Source organism: Camelus bactrianus, chromosome 5, assembly GCF_048773025.1.
Source record: "Camelus bactrianus isolate YW-2024 breed Bactrian camel chromosome 5, ASM4877302v1, whole genome shotgun sequence".
NCBI classification, from domain to species: Eukaryota; Metazoa; Chordata; class Mammalia; order Artiodactyla; family Camelidae; genus Camelus; species Camelus bactrianus.
In genome coordinates, this window is record NC_133543.1 from 51,248,610 (window position 1) to 51,265,167 (window position 16,558).

At 39.3% G+C, this 16,558-nt stretch overlaps 1 protein-coding gene across 1 annotated transcript in view; it reads right to left on the reverse strand.

The window, feature by feature from the left end:
- Window positions 1-16,558, reverse strand: part of LRP2 (LDL receptor related protein 2) — a 181,774-nt gene that overhangs the window by 59,840 nt on the left and 105,376 nt on the right. The window contains exons 34-42 of the mRNA XM_010971430.3: window positions 14,590-14,699; window positions 12,375-12,552; window positions 9,322-9,535; window positions 7,761-7,997; window positions 6,024-6,212; window positions 3,277-4,197; window positions 2,979-3,144; window positions 2,164-2,322; window positions 706-992 (exon numbers count right to left, since the gene is read on the reverse strand). Coding sequence (XP_010969732.2) covers window positions 706-992; window positions 2,164-2,322; window positions 2,979-3,144; window positions 3,277-4,197; window positions 6,024-6,212; window positions 7,761-7,997; window positions 9,322-9,535; window positions 12,375-12,552; window positions 14,590-14,699 — 2,461 coding nt within the window. The remainder of the gene's footprint in view (window positions 1-705; window positions 993-2,163; window positions 2,323-2,978; window positions 3,145-3,276; window positions 4,198-6,023; window positions 6,213-7,760; window positions 7,998-9,321; window positions 9,536-12,374; window positions 12,553-14,589; window positions 14,700-16,558) is intronic.

Genomic DNA, 16,558 nt, shown 5'->3' on the forward strand with positions numbered 1-16,558 from the left:
AAGGGTAGGCCCAGAAAAAGCAAAAGATTTATATAGCAAGAACTCATATTTTCTCCTCCAGAATAGCACTGGTAACAGCTTCTATACTGAATGTGCTATTAGACGAGCCATGGAAACTTCCGAGCCAGTTTTCCGTCAATAAGAACCACCACCGATTTCTAATATGTTCACCCTAATCTTTAAACAACTATCTCTTATCTTCACTGAAACATTAGCAATGATTCTCCCTTCTCAGCAAAATCTGCAAAGCAACAGTATCAAAAGATACTTCTTCCTATGAATCTGTTGTTCTCCATAGAACACACTGTGAAGGTCACATCACACTCTAAAACACCATCAGCAATATTCCAAACTATAGAGTACCTCCTAAGTGGAAGGAGGAAGTCCTTTTATAAGGAACATAAGCTCATCGATGAAATTCCAATTCAAGACCTGAGGTGCAGCAGCCAAACCCACATCTTTCTTTCTACCTCCATCAAGCTTAATTTAAAAATGCCATTGTAAGAAGGCTCAATATAGAGTAGAAAAGAAACCTTTCAAAGTCTTCCTCTCAACATACAGATCCTGAAATCGATTTTATCAATTACTCTGAAGTCAAAGAGAATTTTTTCTCCTGTGAGAGTGGAATACTCCGTCAGCCTTCGCTGCTGGTTGTTATTATTATCATTATTCTCCACGATTCTACCTTCACGGCCAATGCCTTACCTGGTGCACAAATATTGCTGCAGCCCCCATTAAACTGACTGCAAGGATTGTGACACTGCTGTTGGTCCTTCACGACAGCGCAAATACCCTTAGGCAGGGAGGGAAGACTCGTGGTCATTGCGGTCAGACTTGACCCATCATATTTGTTAGCTCTGTAAATTTTTTGAGAGCTCCAGTCAGTCCAGTAAATATACTGGCCATAGACAGTCAAGCCAAAAGGAAAATCAACTCTGCTGACAATGACCTCTCGCTCCATGCCTGTTACAGTGCAGCGCTCAATCTTCTTCCTAAAACAAAGATGGAAAAAAAAATTCTCAAAACCAGAAAGAATAAGTTCCTCAACTGGCACCCAATACCTGGGCCCAACCATGGCTTTACATAAGCCCCTAACTTTCTTTCCAAGTGAAACATATGGCAGCAAGAAATGTTTTTTTCTGGTAGTGGGAGAACTTAACCTGCTTATCAAACAATGGCCTGGATACACCATTGATTTCCAAATATTAATGTAACCCACAGGCAATCCTACAGAAGGAACCAGGCTGACATTCGAAACGAGAGTATTATGAAGTAATACATGTCGTGCATGGAACTTGGTGTTTAGCTCATAGTAGTCACTGAATAAAATGTGAATTACTTTTCCCTTCCCACTCCTCTAATGACTTTCCATTTGTCATTTACCTTGAGGTATTTACCTAGAATGATCCAAATTTAGATACAAAACATTACTGCTTTGGTGCAAATGAGAAAATAAAGGAAAAAAATGAGGTTGTTAGGTGCTTCAGTGTCACAAGACCAAAATCATAAGAAAATGAGCAAGAAGAGTTAAGATTCCTGACATGTAGACAGACACCAGTCATAATAAACAAAATCATCTCATCTCTTCAACCATGAGGATGATTGGAATGTGAGTAATTTCAGGAGTATTTGGAGAGTTACATATAAAATTAGAGCTGACAGGAGTTTATAAGGAAAACACCATGAAATTGACTGAGTAGATGCTGGCACAAGAAGAAAGAATTTTTTTGAGAAGGTGACTAAAAGACAAAGACCAAAGGAAAATATTTTTTTTGAGACACCGAATGCTACAGCCCAGAGAAAACTTACTATCAGTGTGCATGTAAAAGGCATTCATATTTTATGGTAGTTACATGGGGCCTGTAGACTATAAATTGAATGATTACATTTTTAACTATAGTTGAGTATAGTTGTAACTCAAGTAATTCATCCTTAGATGCCTTTCAGTTCACAATTATTCAATCTTACAATGTAGATCAATTTTTACAGGTATAGTCACCAAGCTAGAATATAGTTCCTGAAACTGACTCCACATTTTGGCCACATTTATCTGGTATATTATATTTTCACCACATTATGGGAATCCCTCTTTTATATCCCTTTTTATTTAAGTGGAAGGAAGAAATCTCATCAGCACCCATGGGAATAACCAAAGACACGTACAGATTGGCATCTGTCCAGTAGAGAAAGCCTTCTTCATAGTCCAGAGTGAGCCCGTTGGGCCAGACCAGGTCAGTGTTCACCACAGATTGCCGGAAGTTTCCTGCCAGTGTGGCTCTTTCAATTTGGGCATTAGTACCCCAGTCAGTCCAGTACATGTACCTAGTGATCCAAAAGGAGTCATAATTCACCGCAAGGAAACTCACAATCCTTTTTCCTTAAGAAGGAACAGCAGCGAACTACCACAAGATCTCGTATATATTTCCCTGTGCTATACAGTAAAATCTTATTTATCTATTCTACATTTTGAAATCCGAGTCTGTCCCTCCCCACCCCCCGCCCCCTTGGCAACCACAAGTTTGTATTCTATGTCTATGGTCTGTTTCTATTTTGTATTTATGTGTAATTGAAAAACTGTGCTCTACACTGGTATTTGACACAACATTGTAAAATGACTATAACTTAATTAAAAAAATGTTAAAAATCAATCATCCTTTATGCTCCAAAAAAAAAAAAAAAAAAAAGGAACAGCAGCATTCTTTAACTGTCAGTTGACATTTACATGGCAAGTGAAACCCACTCCACTCCCACCCAGAGAACTTGGCCAGTAAGGATTTACTGAGTCAGAGCACTGGTTCCCCAGTATGCTGCCAATCCTCCTAGCAGAAGGAATGGGAGTTCCCGGGTAGAGTCGCTCATGCTCTTTCACCCCTGGACCTGTGGCTGCAGTGTCAGAAGTCCGCAGAACACTGGCTTTCTACGAACACAAGATAATTTCAAGCTCCCCTCCCTTCAGAAATAAGCAGACCATGGCATACCCTTGGCAAGGATCTAACACAATTGCTCTTGGCCTTTCGACTCGGGCTATCACAGTGCGCTTAGACCCATCCGTGGCCATGGACTGAATTGACTGGTTGGTGTAGTCACTGTAGTAAATTCTTCTATTGATCCAGTCAAAGGCAATGCCATCAGGACTCCCTAAGTCTGGACACACATTGACAAACACACAAAAAGGAGTTAGAGTCTCAATATGCACTTTAGAACCCCTGGGTCATCCATGTGTGTCGATCCCATTGTGTCTACTTCCAAGATAAGCTACACTTAGAGTGCTCTTACCTGAAGCAACAACAGTGGAAGAAATGCTCCCTGAATTCAGGTTGACATAGGAAATCTGGCCTTTTCCAGACCTTAAAAATTGTGTGAAGTAGATTCTGTTATCTATGCTGTCATAGTCTAGTGCCACAGCCCTTCTTTCCACACTGATTTCTGTGAAAGGTAGGCTATAGTCTTCAGGGTCAAAGTGTAAGCTCCTCAAGGAACTATCCAGGGCAAAGATGAGGAAGTTTTCTGGTGAAATGGCACAGCTTCTGCCATCACCTTGCAGGATCCCAAAGGCACAGCCACATTGTGGGGTGTGCAATTCAGGCAGAGCAAAGCAGAAATGGACGCATCCTCCATTATTTTGCAAGCAAGGGTTGTTGTTGACCTCTGCTGGTGACCGGGGCTGGACACGCTGATCAAAGATGGTCACATCTCTTAGCCAATTGATATTGTCCCTTATCACTGTTGGTGGATCTGTGTTATGTGGCTCCTTGCTAGCTTGGAAGATTTTTTTCAAATTCCTGTCCACCCATATGATAGAATTTCCAAATACGGTGATGGCATAAGGAGTTGGGTAACGGCCGCCAAAACGAATCACTTGAGATTCCCCTCCTTCGATGCTGACTCTTGCAATTACATCTAAAGCATCATCAACCCAATAAACATAGCCACTGCTATGGTCCAATGCCAAGCCCCGTGGTGTGGCAATGCCCTCTGACACAAGCAGAGTTCTATTGGTACAGTCAAGATAAGAACGTTCAATCTTTGGGTTTTGCCCGTAGTCGGCCCAGAAGAGGTATCTGTTCTTGGGGTCTACAACGATATGCCTGGGCATATCCACTGTGGTTTTAAGGAGAACACGGCGGAGGGTGGTATTGATCCTTAGAACTTCTATCAATGTTTCAGACCTGAAAGCATTGGTGAAATAAAGATTTCCTGTAGGAAAATAAAAAAGCAGGCTGATGAATGGAAAATCAAGAAGGAAGAACATACCTTTTGTAAGATTGAGGTTTGGTTCAGTATACATTGCCTAAGATGATAAATGAATATCTGAGTTTAGGCTTAGAAAAATAAATTTTTACTCTTAGGAACTGAGTAGATTGTTTCTTCAAATTTAATGTGCCTCTCTTTAGCTTCTAAAGCAGATCAGAATTCATAGTAAACATCATCACCCACTTTCTACTGAAAGGTGTGTTTTTCAGAATGTCCTTCCTCTTCTACCTGAATGTTCACCTATATCTTCAAAGACTCATTGTCCTGGCACACCTTCTACTCCAACGTGGTGAAAAGAGCAGAGAGAGAGAGCCAGCAATATCTGAGGTTGTTATCTGTGTCATCAAATGCTCTTTGTGTTTAGCATTAACATGAGGTCTATACTTAGTCATTCTAACTAGTGTAGATGTTTTCATCCCAAGGATCTTCTAAAGTCACCGAAAGTCCATTTGCCCTTGGGCATTACAGAACAACGTAAATACTAGAATAAAAAGACCATGGTGTGAAGACAGTATAATGACTAGAGAGGGAGTCCATATTGATTCCATGTAGTCAGAAGTCTACTGTACAGCTACTAAGGCACATCCATTTTGTTCCCATATATGACTCAAACAGCTCTAGAGAAACTGAGTCAAGATGTAATATGTTACTGATCTACTACCCTTTTCATTAACTATCTCTAGTTGAAATATATTTATACACCAAACAGTAAATCTAGGGTTGGCAAAGTTCTCTAGAGGGCCAGAAGATAGGAGATATTTTAGGCTTTGCAGAGTATACGGTTTCTTTCACAAGTACTCAGCTCTGCCACTGTAACATTAAAGCAACCATAGACAGCACGTAAAAGAATGGGCATCGCTGTATTCCAGCAAAACCTTACTTACAAAATAAGCAGTGGGCTGCATGTGGCTGACAGGTCATAGACTGTTGACCTCTGTTTTATCTACACTCTCAGAAATAATGTAGTAAGTCTGTAATCAGGAATGGAATTTAAAGCCTTACCTAACCATGTTTGCTATTTGCAATAAACTATTAGTATAGTATATAGGTTTTCATAATGTTTTAATATTTCTAAGTGGTATCTACTTATCAAGCTTGATAACACACAATGATACCTATTGATATGATGGGATTATATTCTAAAAGTTATAACACATTTAATGCATTTGTTTTTCAGTGTATCATTAAAAATGAGTGGTAATTCGAAATTAAATATATGAATCAATACAACTAAGTTAATGCAATATTAGATCAGGCATTTCAATATAAATACAATAGAGAAAGTGCCTAATGATCTAGACAGTTTTCATACATTAACATGAGAAAGCAACTAAGAGCTCAGCAGCTAAAATTGCTCAGCTTTAAAATAAACGATTGCTATTTCATGGCTTATATCATGTTTTGATATCTCTTCCTCTTTGAAAATTTAGACATTTCTAGTTTAGAAAGTAGATGCTAATCTAAGTGTGAAATAAACAAACCCACATAATTTAATATATCTAAACATTTTGCCTACAGTTCTGATTCTGTTAGTAATGGAAGAAAATGAGATAAACTATCATGAATCTGTCAAAGGAAACACATTATCATTAACAGACACAAGTCTGTGAGTTTATTATAAAAGTGCAATTCAATTTATCTTAAAGAATCTCAATAAAACTCCTAGAAAAACAGATCTGTAACACGTTAGGCTAACTTTATAGCATAAATAAGACAGTGATGCAAACACAAAAGGGCTTTTTAATAAAATCACTATTTGGCTTACCCACCTGCTACCCAATCCACTGCAATACCCCGGACTCCATTTTCTCCAATCCCATCTGTAATGATGTTGGTAAAACTAGACCCATCTGGCTTGATTCTACGGATTGCATTATTAGATGACACAGAGTTGCTAAAATCACACCAATAAATAAAGCCAGAAGATACATCCACATCCACGTGCAGTGCATTTCGCTCTGGAACACGTTAAGAAAAGATCATTAAACAATGCTCTAGCTTAACTTAGAACTTTTAAATGTCTGCCCTTTCTCTCAAACCCTCATTCCCAACCCCTCTACTCCGACCATGCCCCCTTTACAAAATAGAACTATTTGTTTCCCAGTTGCAATGAGCATACCTACCCCTAGATCTTAGTTTCTAAAAACCACTTCCCACAATAGAGAGCACTGGCTCCTGGGAGAAATGGCTCATTATAGGTTTGGGAAGGGAAGGTACAAGGTGAGCCTGGAACGTATTTACTGGACCAAGAAGCAAGAAAGCACTCCAACACTAATGAGATCATGTCCAAAGAATACAGGCAGCCACTTCAAGAGGTTCTCTCTGGCCAAAATGGATCAACTGGAGCATCCAAAGAGTAATTATGCTAAATGATTCTACACTGAATTTTTTTAAATTATTATCCACATGATAATAAATTATTTTTAAAGATAAACTGAAAAAAAAAAAGGAGCAGTCTCTTTTATAGAAGGATGAATGTAGAAGGAACGGCAGAGCAAGAAAATCACAATTTTGTAATGTTCAATTAAATAATCATTCCAGACAAGGGTCATCAATGGCTCTAACCAATGAATTAAAGGTGCTTGGGGAACAAGATATTCATGGGGTACCATAGTGTGACCCCAAAGATTTCATACAAATTACAAAGGGAAAAAAACAAGCAGAGATTTCACAGTGACCACCCTAACCAAGTGATTAAACTTAAGCATCACTAAGAGGGGGGCAAGGTGACACTGTGTTCTTCCTAATGAGATTCTGTATCCGGTACACAGCTTCATCTATGACGTATTCTTGCCAAGTGTGTCCAACCCCAATCTAATCAAGCAATTAGACTTAACTTTCATTTCATGGGAAATGCAGGGTATAAATTGAATGACAGGTCAAATGACACTATGAGGAAACACTGGAGACATCCTCAGCATGAGATTCTAAAAGACAATAGGTTTGTCACTTCAAAAAATCACTGTCATAACAAAAAACTGGGGTGACTACTACAGACTAAAAGAAAGAAGAGATATTCCAAATACAATGCATGAATCGATTTGATCTTAGTTTGAACAAAACAACAGCAATAAAAGTATTCTGAAGCCAACAGGAAAAATATGAATATTAGATGCTAATGCCCTTCAAGCTGCACGCTAAAGTAAACACGGGTGAAGCATCAAGATATCGGCGATATATTTTCAAAAAGTCCATTCAAAATGTACTTATACACACACAAACACACTCAGGAAGACTGAAGGCTCGAATGTGTTGAAATGTTAAGAGTTGGGTGAAAAAAGTATTGCTTTTAATAATATATGGACAAGATGGTAATTTAGATCCATGACTTTCTTGATATAAGAAAACAGAGATGAGTCATAAGGACATGTGAACGTGGCCATCAAGCAGGATGAACAAGCTTCCTTATGGGCTGAACCCAAACATAGAGAAATGCTTTACAGCACCAAGAATTTCAACATGGCACCAGACGGAGCCAAATATGACTTATAATGGAGTCAGCATACCTCTGCCTGCCACTGGCACCATGGCTTCTGCATGATCTGACAATTCCAAGCTAAAGCCTCTGATTGCAGACAGCATGGAAACAACAATGAAAGAGTTATATGGAGAGCAGGTCCGATTATCAGGATTGAGTTTAAATCCGGTGGCACAGGCACATGAGAACAGTCTTCCCGGTACAGGCAGGCAAATCTGCTGACAGGCGTTCATGTTGTTGCTACAGCCATTTGAGGATTCGGAGTCTAAATGAAATCAAAAACAGTCTGTAACTTTTCACTCCACCTACTTGCCACTCCGTCAAATTTTAAAAGTGGGTCACCAAATAGATCATTATAAAAGTTAATAAAAAAACATGGAATCTGAGTTAACCTAAAAACAATATTGGAGAGACTAGAGCTTATACAACTAATACATAAAGGTATTAAAACAGGACCACAACTATATAATAGTTACACGGTTCATATATCAACTGTTTTTCTTCCTCAAATCATGCAAGAATTAGAGGAATTAGGGAGGCTGGCTACAAATCCTACATTTTTTTTTTTTTTGGCCCCTCTTGACCTATGTACTGGTATTTAAACCTCTATCAGTTTTAATTACATGATCAACAATGTGATGGGCATTTGATTTCAAGTATATTAAATAAGAGAAGTTTTTTTTCACATGCAATGAAAATAAATACCAAGTGACAAACCTAGGTTATAGGTCAGCAAACAAATTATTTGATAATCTTTGCTTAGAGACTAAAAGCTTTAAAATATGTCAAAGCTATAAAAAATAATCTCCAGATCATAACGCTAATTTAAAGGGGCAAATCAAGAGTTAGATTATCTCTGAAAAAAATCTGCTGAGAAAGGCAACAAGAGTATTTCTTTTAAAATTAAAAAAAAGGGGGGGTGGGCATAGCTCAGTTGGTAGAGCACATGCTTAGCATGGACAAGGTCCTGGATTCAGCCCTTGGTCCACTAAACAAATAAATAAATAAATAGGCAAACTAATTAATTAATATAAATTTTAAAATTCTATCTTGTTAAACACTTCCCCAGCAGGTATCCAACAAATATTTACTGAGCACTTTCAATGTGCCAGTAAGTATCCTAGTGACTGGGTAGAGAGCAAGAAACGAGACAGGAAAAATACCTGTCCTTATGGAGGTTACATTTTAATGAGGAACCCAGACAACAAAGACACAGGTAACATGTCAGGAAGCACGATAAAGCAAAAGCAAAGTAAAGAGTTTAAAGTGTTGGGGAAAGAATGGGAATAAGTTTACCCTGAAGTCAACCTGGACTTTCAGATGCTAGGTTAGTCTTTGACATTTAGCCATGCTTTTTTTTTCTTACAAATTTTATTTATTTTTTTAAACATTTTTTATTGATTTATAATCATTTTACAATTAGCCATGCTTAAGACATGGTTATCACTTTTTAAATATTTTGCAATCATTTCAATTTGCATGCATGTGTATGGACACGGGTTTGTGTGTAAGTGGACATGTAAGTGTGTAGATGTATAACTATACATTGTATACCCATGGATGTATATGTTTCCGTGACAAATACTCACCATGTCTTTGATAAATTCGAAGGCCCCTGAGATTTGGGATATTATTTCTCAGGACTATTTTGTTGGCGCCGGTGGCCTTGTCAACTCTTTCAATGACCTCATACTGATCATCAGTATAATAAAGGAAGGGGCCATGGACAGCAATTCCCCAGGGGTGGGAAAGATGGTTTACCAGGATCATTCGATTTGTACCATCCACATTTCCTCTTTCAATCTGAAAGATCAGAATTTTCGTTATTGACTGATTCAAGGTGAAATGAGAGAAATGTTTAAAACTACTATTCTTTTAATAATAATGCCTCCCATGTATACAGCACTCTGTCCCTTACCGGGATGTTTCATATCTGTTCCCAACTATATTTGATAGTCACATCGACGCTGAGCAGTAGGTCAGACAAATGTCATTGTGCTCATTTTACTGAGAATGAAGCTGAAGTCCAAGTAAGTCAATCAACTTTCTCATCTGGCATGGTGGAGAGAGAGGGACGGACCCCTGCATGTGATGTTCTGCTCAAGGACACACACATAATGTCTAACTGAGGGCTAACTGGCCCTGGGTTCAACATCTTCACCAACAGTGAAGGAAATGTGCTCACAACCACAGAAGACAGCAAGATAGGATGGGGCAAAAGGGAGGGCTAGTGTATCTGCACAGTAACAAGCCTTAGCCAAAAGGACTCTGGAGAATTAGGAAAGAACTCAAGAATGAAATTTCTAAGGGGGAATGATAAGTAGTCTGCTCAGAAAGAAAAACAAAATGGAGACAGAGCTGGTTTGATTTCATTCCGGAAACTTGTCTCAAGTGCCTCCTCCGGGCCCGGATCTGAGCTGAGCGCTGGCAAGAGAGACAAATGGGGTCTGGCTCATGGCCTCCCCGGACAAGGGAACCCAGCAGTTCCAAGAGTAGGTTATGCTCTAGAAACTGACAGAGCTTTTGGAAGGGTAGAGCACAGGGAAGATAAGCTTTGAGGGAGCTGCTGAGGGAGTGAACAGGACCAGATTAGCTGACCATGCTTGGCTGAAGTGTTTGGAGCTACTTCTCTGGGCCAGGGTTCCAGGGTGAGCAGTGATCAAACTTGTTCCTTGTGGTTTTATAAAGACAATATGCCTCCATCATGAAAGCAGGTTCATGTGTGGAGGGCATGCTCTAGTCAAGGCCAGAGAGAAGTGGCTCAAGATGATGGAGGTGGCAGAAAAAGGCTGGACCTGAGAAAAGAGACAGGGAACTAACTGACGGGATTTTGTGATGATTAAATAAGGATGTGGTTATTAGTGTGAAGGATAAAGATGAGGGTTCTAGCTAGGAGAAAGGATGAAGAGTCTTACCACTAATCAGCTCACAGACTCAGAAGGGCAGAACAGATGTGGAGATAGGAAGGGGAAGGCAATGGGGAGTCCTGCCGGGGACATGCTAATTTGTATGCAGAAATCAGCATGTGGCAAGAGCTTCTTCATCATTGCACACATGCATCAAAGGCTGCAAAGTGCTTTCACACACAGCACTGTTTCTTTTTCACCATTATAAGGACATAATAGCAATTAGTACTCATTGAACTATAACGAACTGAAAACCAAACCTACTGGACAATTTTATGGAGAGCATCCTTATCAAAGACAGATCTGAAATCCTCTGTTTTTTCAAAGAGACCAGCACATATTCAATTCAACATCCAAAGCAATATTTTAATTGATCAATAATTATGGAACACCTTCTATGTGCCTAGCCCCAGCTCAGCTGCATGAGTACAGCAGTGAAGATCAAATGTTATTTCTGTGAATGAATGAAATTATATCATTTCTGCTTCTTATTGCAGAATATAATGAACTCAACCTTGGAGTTTAAAATTACCAGTAAAGTGAATGCAGTTTGGTGCAGCCACTGTGGAAAACAGTATGGAGATTCCTCAAAAGACTAGGAACAGACTTACCATATGACCCAGTAATCCCACTCCTGGGCATGTATCCAGAAGGAACCCTAATTCAAAAAGACATCTGCACCCCAATGTTCATAGCAGCACTATTTACAATAGCCAAGTTATGGAAACAGCCTAAATGTCCATTGATAGATGACTGGATAAAGAAATTGTGGTATATTTATACAATGGAATACTATTCAGCCATAAAAAATGCTAACATAATGCCATTTGCAGCAACATGGATGTTCTTGGAGAACGTCATTCTAAGTGAAGGAAACCAGAAAGAGAAAGAAAAATACCATATGATATCACTCATATGTGGAAAAGAAGAAGAAGAAGAAAGAAGAAGGAGGAGGAGGAGAAGACGATGATAAATGAACTTAAATATAAAACAGAAACAGACTTATAGACACAGAATACAAACTTGTGGTTGCCAGGGGCAAGGGAAGTGGGAAGGCACAGACTGAGAGTTCAAAATTTGTAGATACTGACAGGTATATATAGAATAGATAAACAAGTTTATACTGTATAGCACAGGGAAATGTATGTAAGATCTTGTGGTAGCTCATGGTGAAAAGAATGTGAAAATGAATATATGTATATTGTGTATGACTGAAAAATTGTGCTGCATACTGGAAACTGACACAACATTGTAAACTGACTGTAACTCAGTAAAAAAAAAAAAAAAACATTGCCACATATGCCTCTACCACATTAGGACATTAGAGAATAATGCGTAGCTATGAGGGGACACTGAGCCTAGAAGCTTGCTCTGTACTTTTTTACTTAGTCTCTACAATTGGAGAGCCTAGAGAACTTTCTAGCTCTGAAATCACTAAAACATGAAACAAAGGGCTGTTAAAGGACAAACATGAAATGAAAAATGGAATTATTTTATCTTGCAGACAAAGAAAGGATAAGATAAAATTAACAAACATTCTGTGAGGAGCCATGCACATATATAAACAAGTGGGCTTCAATGAGGGAAAGAAGTTATCAAGAGAAAAGGCAATAAAACACTGGTATGAGCGGCCAAGTGAGATTGTTCGAGAACCACTGCCAGACAACTCAGAACAATCAGTATCAGCCTCGTAAGCTCAGCAACGAAGACCAACAGACTGGGAAGGGTGCTCGTACCACTCCTGTGCTGCTGACCGCCCAGTACAGTTTCTGCTCCTCAATATCAAGGGTGATAAACTCCAGGTTCTCAAGGTTCCCAGTAAAGAGAGTTCTCCGAGACGTGCCATCCATGTTCGCGCTGGCAATCTTGGCAGGTATGCCGCTGTCAGTTCCTCGGTCTGACCAGTACAGCTTCCTACAACCATGAAGAGCACCAGCATTTAATGAAACAGATGTTTTCATTACATATTTAAATGAAAAATGTGTCTTTCTTGTCCTTAAGGTGCACATAATTCAATGGAGGAAGTCTGAGACGTCAGTATCTTGTTACGTGCAATGTGGAGAAGCACCTAACCAGTGTTCTGTAATGCCTGTATACTTCCCAGTTATTTTTGGGACAGAAGCCATTTAAAATGGTATCTAATACAGGAGGGTAGCATCTTCCATCAGTGGGCAATCCTTTAGCTTGGTCAGACAGGCTGGAAGTTCATGGACTAAAGAAAGCCTGTAACAACAGTCAATACCTTTCAAAGACTCACACACTGCCTGGTACACTAGGAAGTTAAAACAAAGTTAATGTAAATGTTGTCAAGTACCTCCCTGATCACCTCTTAGTCCTGTTTTGTTTTGTTTTATTTTTGGGCGGGGGGTAGTATTAGGTTTATTTATTTTTTTAATTTTTATTTATTTTAATGGAGGTACTGGGGATTGAAACCGGGACCTCATGCATGCTAAGCACATACTTTACCACACTGAGCTATACCCTCTCCCACCCTCAGTACTCTTATTTAATGCTTTTCCAAATCATCTACCACAAGATCAGCTACTTTATTTTCTGACTTTTAAGATCGAAAATGCAATATATACACAGGAAACCTAATCAGCACACAGAATTGCCAAATCCACAATCTATGAAATTTCACTAAAATATATGAAGGGTTACTTTCTGTTTCCATTGAGGACATAACTTCTAGACTTGAATCCAAGTTTTCATTCCTTTCTATCTCACCTCCTGCTATAGCCTCAATACACAATCCTCTTATACTCTTCTCCCACAAATCCTCAAAATCCTTAATTCCAATCATCTTTATATGTGTACCTTTTCCAGCACCAATCCAATATACTCAACCATGAACCTCCTTTTCAATTCTAACTTCTCCTTCTTTAAGTTCTCAAATTCTGAAATTCCCTGCTTCAACCAAACTCTTCCACCTCATCCCTGCTCCTATTTGTTTCTTCTGTCAAACCTGTTCTTTGCCCTTAAAACTTGTCTGAGGTCTCAAACCTTCAGTCCCTCTATCCTGGACCGCATCCCATTAACCATTTTAATAATAATTTTACTTATTCTCTTGATCTCCCACTGTGCCTACCTTGCTAATTGCTAACCTTGAGTTCCTGTCATTACCTTCATTCTCTTCTCCCATTCCAGGCTACTAAAAGTTTGCTGGACAAAGTCACAAAACTCCTGTGAATTCTGAGTTCACTAAAAATTGAAGCCACCTGACCTTAGCTGAGAACTCCTATCCAGGCTGAATGTTTTCTTCCTGCCTTTGACCCTTTCCACTTCTATCCTGACCAATCTTTCTAAACTACAGATTAGGTTCCATCATTCCCTTCCTCCAAATTCCCTGCTGGCTCCTTATTTCTCAAAAGAATACAGTGCAACTCCTTCACATGACATGGAAGTCCCTCCCTGATTTGCACCCAAATGACTTCAGCTACTGTAGCTTCCGTCTGATCAACTGCCCCTACTCTAAGCCTCTGGTTCCAGCCTTCTACACAATCATGCCAAACACCACCATGCTTCTGGGACTTCACTGTTCTTTGACCTCAAGGAGCATTCCCCATTTGCAACCCATTCTCCACCTACTGAATGCCTTCTCATCCTTCAAGGTCTATTTCAATGTTATCCATCCCGTTAAAGCTTTCCACATTCACTCAAGATCAAAATGTATTATTGTTCACTCATAGCTCTATTTTTAAATGCCTGAAATTCTTGCTTGTTTGGAATTAACTTTAACTTCAGTGTTATTAATTTGAAAAACAGGACAAAATACACATTAAATCTAACACAGAGTTATTCCTCTTTCTTACTGAGATCTGTATTTTTCAAACATTGGCATATGAAATCAGAAAAGGTCCTAAGTTTGAAATCTTCCATTTTGTCAGCCTATAATATGAACAAGAAGGGCACTGTACTGAAGACGTGTGCTGTTTAGGAATGAACGCTCACCCATTAACAGGATCAATAGTTAAGCCAACTGGAAAACCAACTCCAAGATCTGTCCCATCATTGGTAATCAATGTTTTTCCATATCTGACATCTCCTCGGAGTGTCAAAACCTACACAAGGGGGAAAACAAAGAAAGCTAAGATGAAGGAGAACTTAAACACACCACAAATTCAAAGCATGACTAAAGGTGGATGGGAGGGTTTGCGTGAGATTCAGACAATCTCTAATTGCATTTCAGGGCTATGAGGAAATTAGCTCCATAGAAAATGGGAGTAAGAAAACAAACTCACCTGTCAAATTTCTATTTTCAATTCACTTTAAGTTTCAGGAGAGGATATTTACACGGATAAAAGAAAGATTCAAATGAGTGAACATACAGAATCATTGCCTGAGCAAAACTACAAAATGCCTTCAGAAAAAGATTAGAAAACTCTGGAAGACAAATGGGGGGGTCCAAAGGAATCCTGCACTCAAGTAACTGGGCCAGAGCACCAGCGCCCATCACTGCAAACACAGATATCAAAGAGTCTGAATTTACTCAGAGTTAAAGTGAATTCTGCGCCAAGTTAACGGCCTGAGTTAAAACACAGGAGTGCAAATTCCCGTCCTGCCAGATCTGACTATGTGAGCTGAGGCAAGTGAGTGCACCTCTCTGAACTCTGTCAGTAAAACGTGGATGATAACAGCCCCTGCTGCACAGAGCTCACAGAAATGGGAGACAACACATGGAGAGCACTTAACGCAGCACGCAGCACAACTGCGTTCGACGCGTTTCCTAGCCTTTTTTATTGTCCATTTATTAGGACCTCGCTAGGGAGCAGGCATTATACTAAGGGTTCTCAGATTTCACCCTCACAGTAGTCTGTGAGTGGGTGCCATTATAATGTTCTTAAAACAGATGATGAAAAAGAGGCCTAGGAGGCTCCCTGGCTTTCCCTATGTCATGTTTGTAAAGTATTGTTGCTAGAATGGTTATAACCACAGTGTTAAGAGAACTCTGAAACATCACAGAGAGGTACGGATACCTGGACTAGAAGCAGCTTCTTATAGAAACAAGGCTATTTTACTATGCACTAAGTCTGAGGTGAGAAATCAGAAAATGTCTCTTGATTTCTATGAAGGCTTTTCTAAAAAAATGCATTTCAATACAAACTGATTATTTCTTTGTGTTTGTTTCTATCTCTGCCTCTCTCTTTCTCTCTCTCTAACACACACAACACACACATACACACCCTTCTCTCCCTCACTCTCCTCTATATTTTTCTCTCTCCTCTGTCATACCTTCCTCTCCTATTTGGACTAAAATAACTTTCCTCTCTTCAATTTGCCTCTTTCTGCTACAGTTTCTCTCCTTTTCTTAGGCCTAACGAAGTCTTTGGTTCAAAGGAAAGTTCCTTTCCTTGGTTTCTGGAATATACGGAGCTCCTTCACACACAGCCATTCTGTACAGTTCCCTTTTCAGCTACAAAATTGCTTTTAGTGAATGGGCACACAGCTACCCCTAGTGGAAAAGTTGGAATTTACTGTGAATTACTCTTCCGCTGGAAGGGATGTTATTATACAGGTGAGCAGTAAGTGAACACTATTTCTGCTTTCTTAAGCAATCTAACTTTCACCTGGAAGAGTCACAATTGATATCACCAAAGAATAAAACCAATAAAAACACCAAAGGAGTAATTTACCTAATGAATATTCTAAATATATTGGTGACTTGAGGGAAACAGGGCTCTGTACTCACAGGATAACTTAGTGGCATGTCCTTTTACTTACTGAACTATTAACCCCATTTTACAGACAAGGAAGCAGAGGCTCAGAGAAGCTACACAATCTGTCCAAAGTCAAACAGCCTGTGAGTAGAGGAAACACAGTGCTGTCCCAGTCACAAAGTGCATTTTCACATCTCAGGGTCTTTGTTCAAGTGTTTTTCTTTCCCTATTTCTTTGTAAGGCAGAAATAAAGACTGGTCATC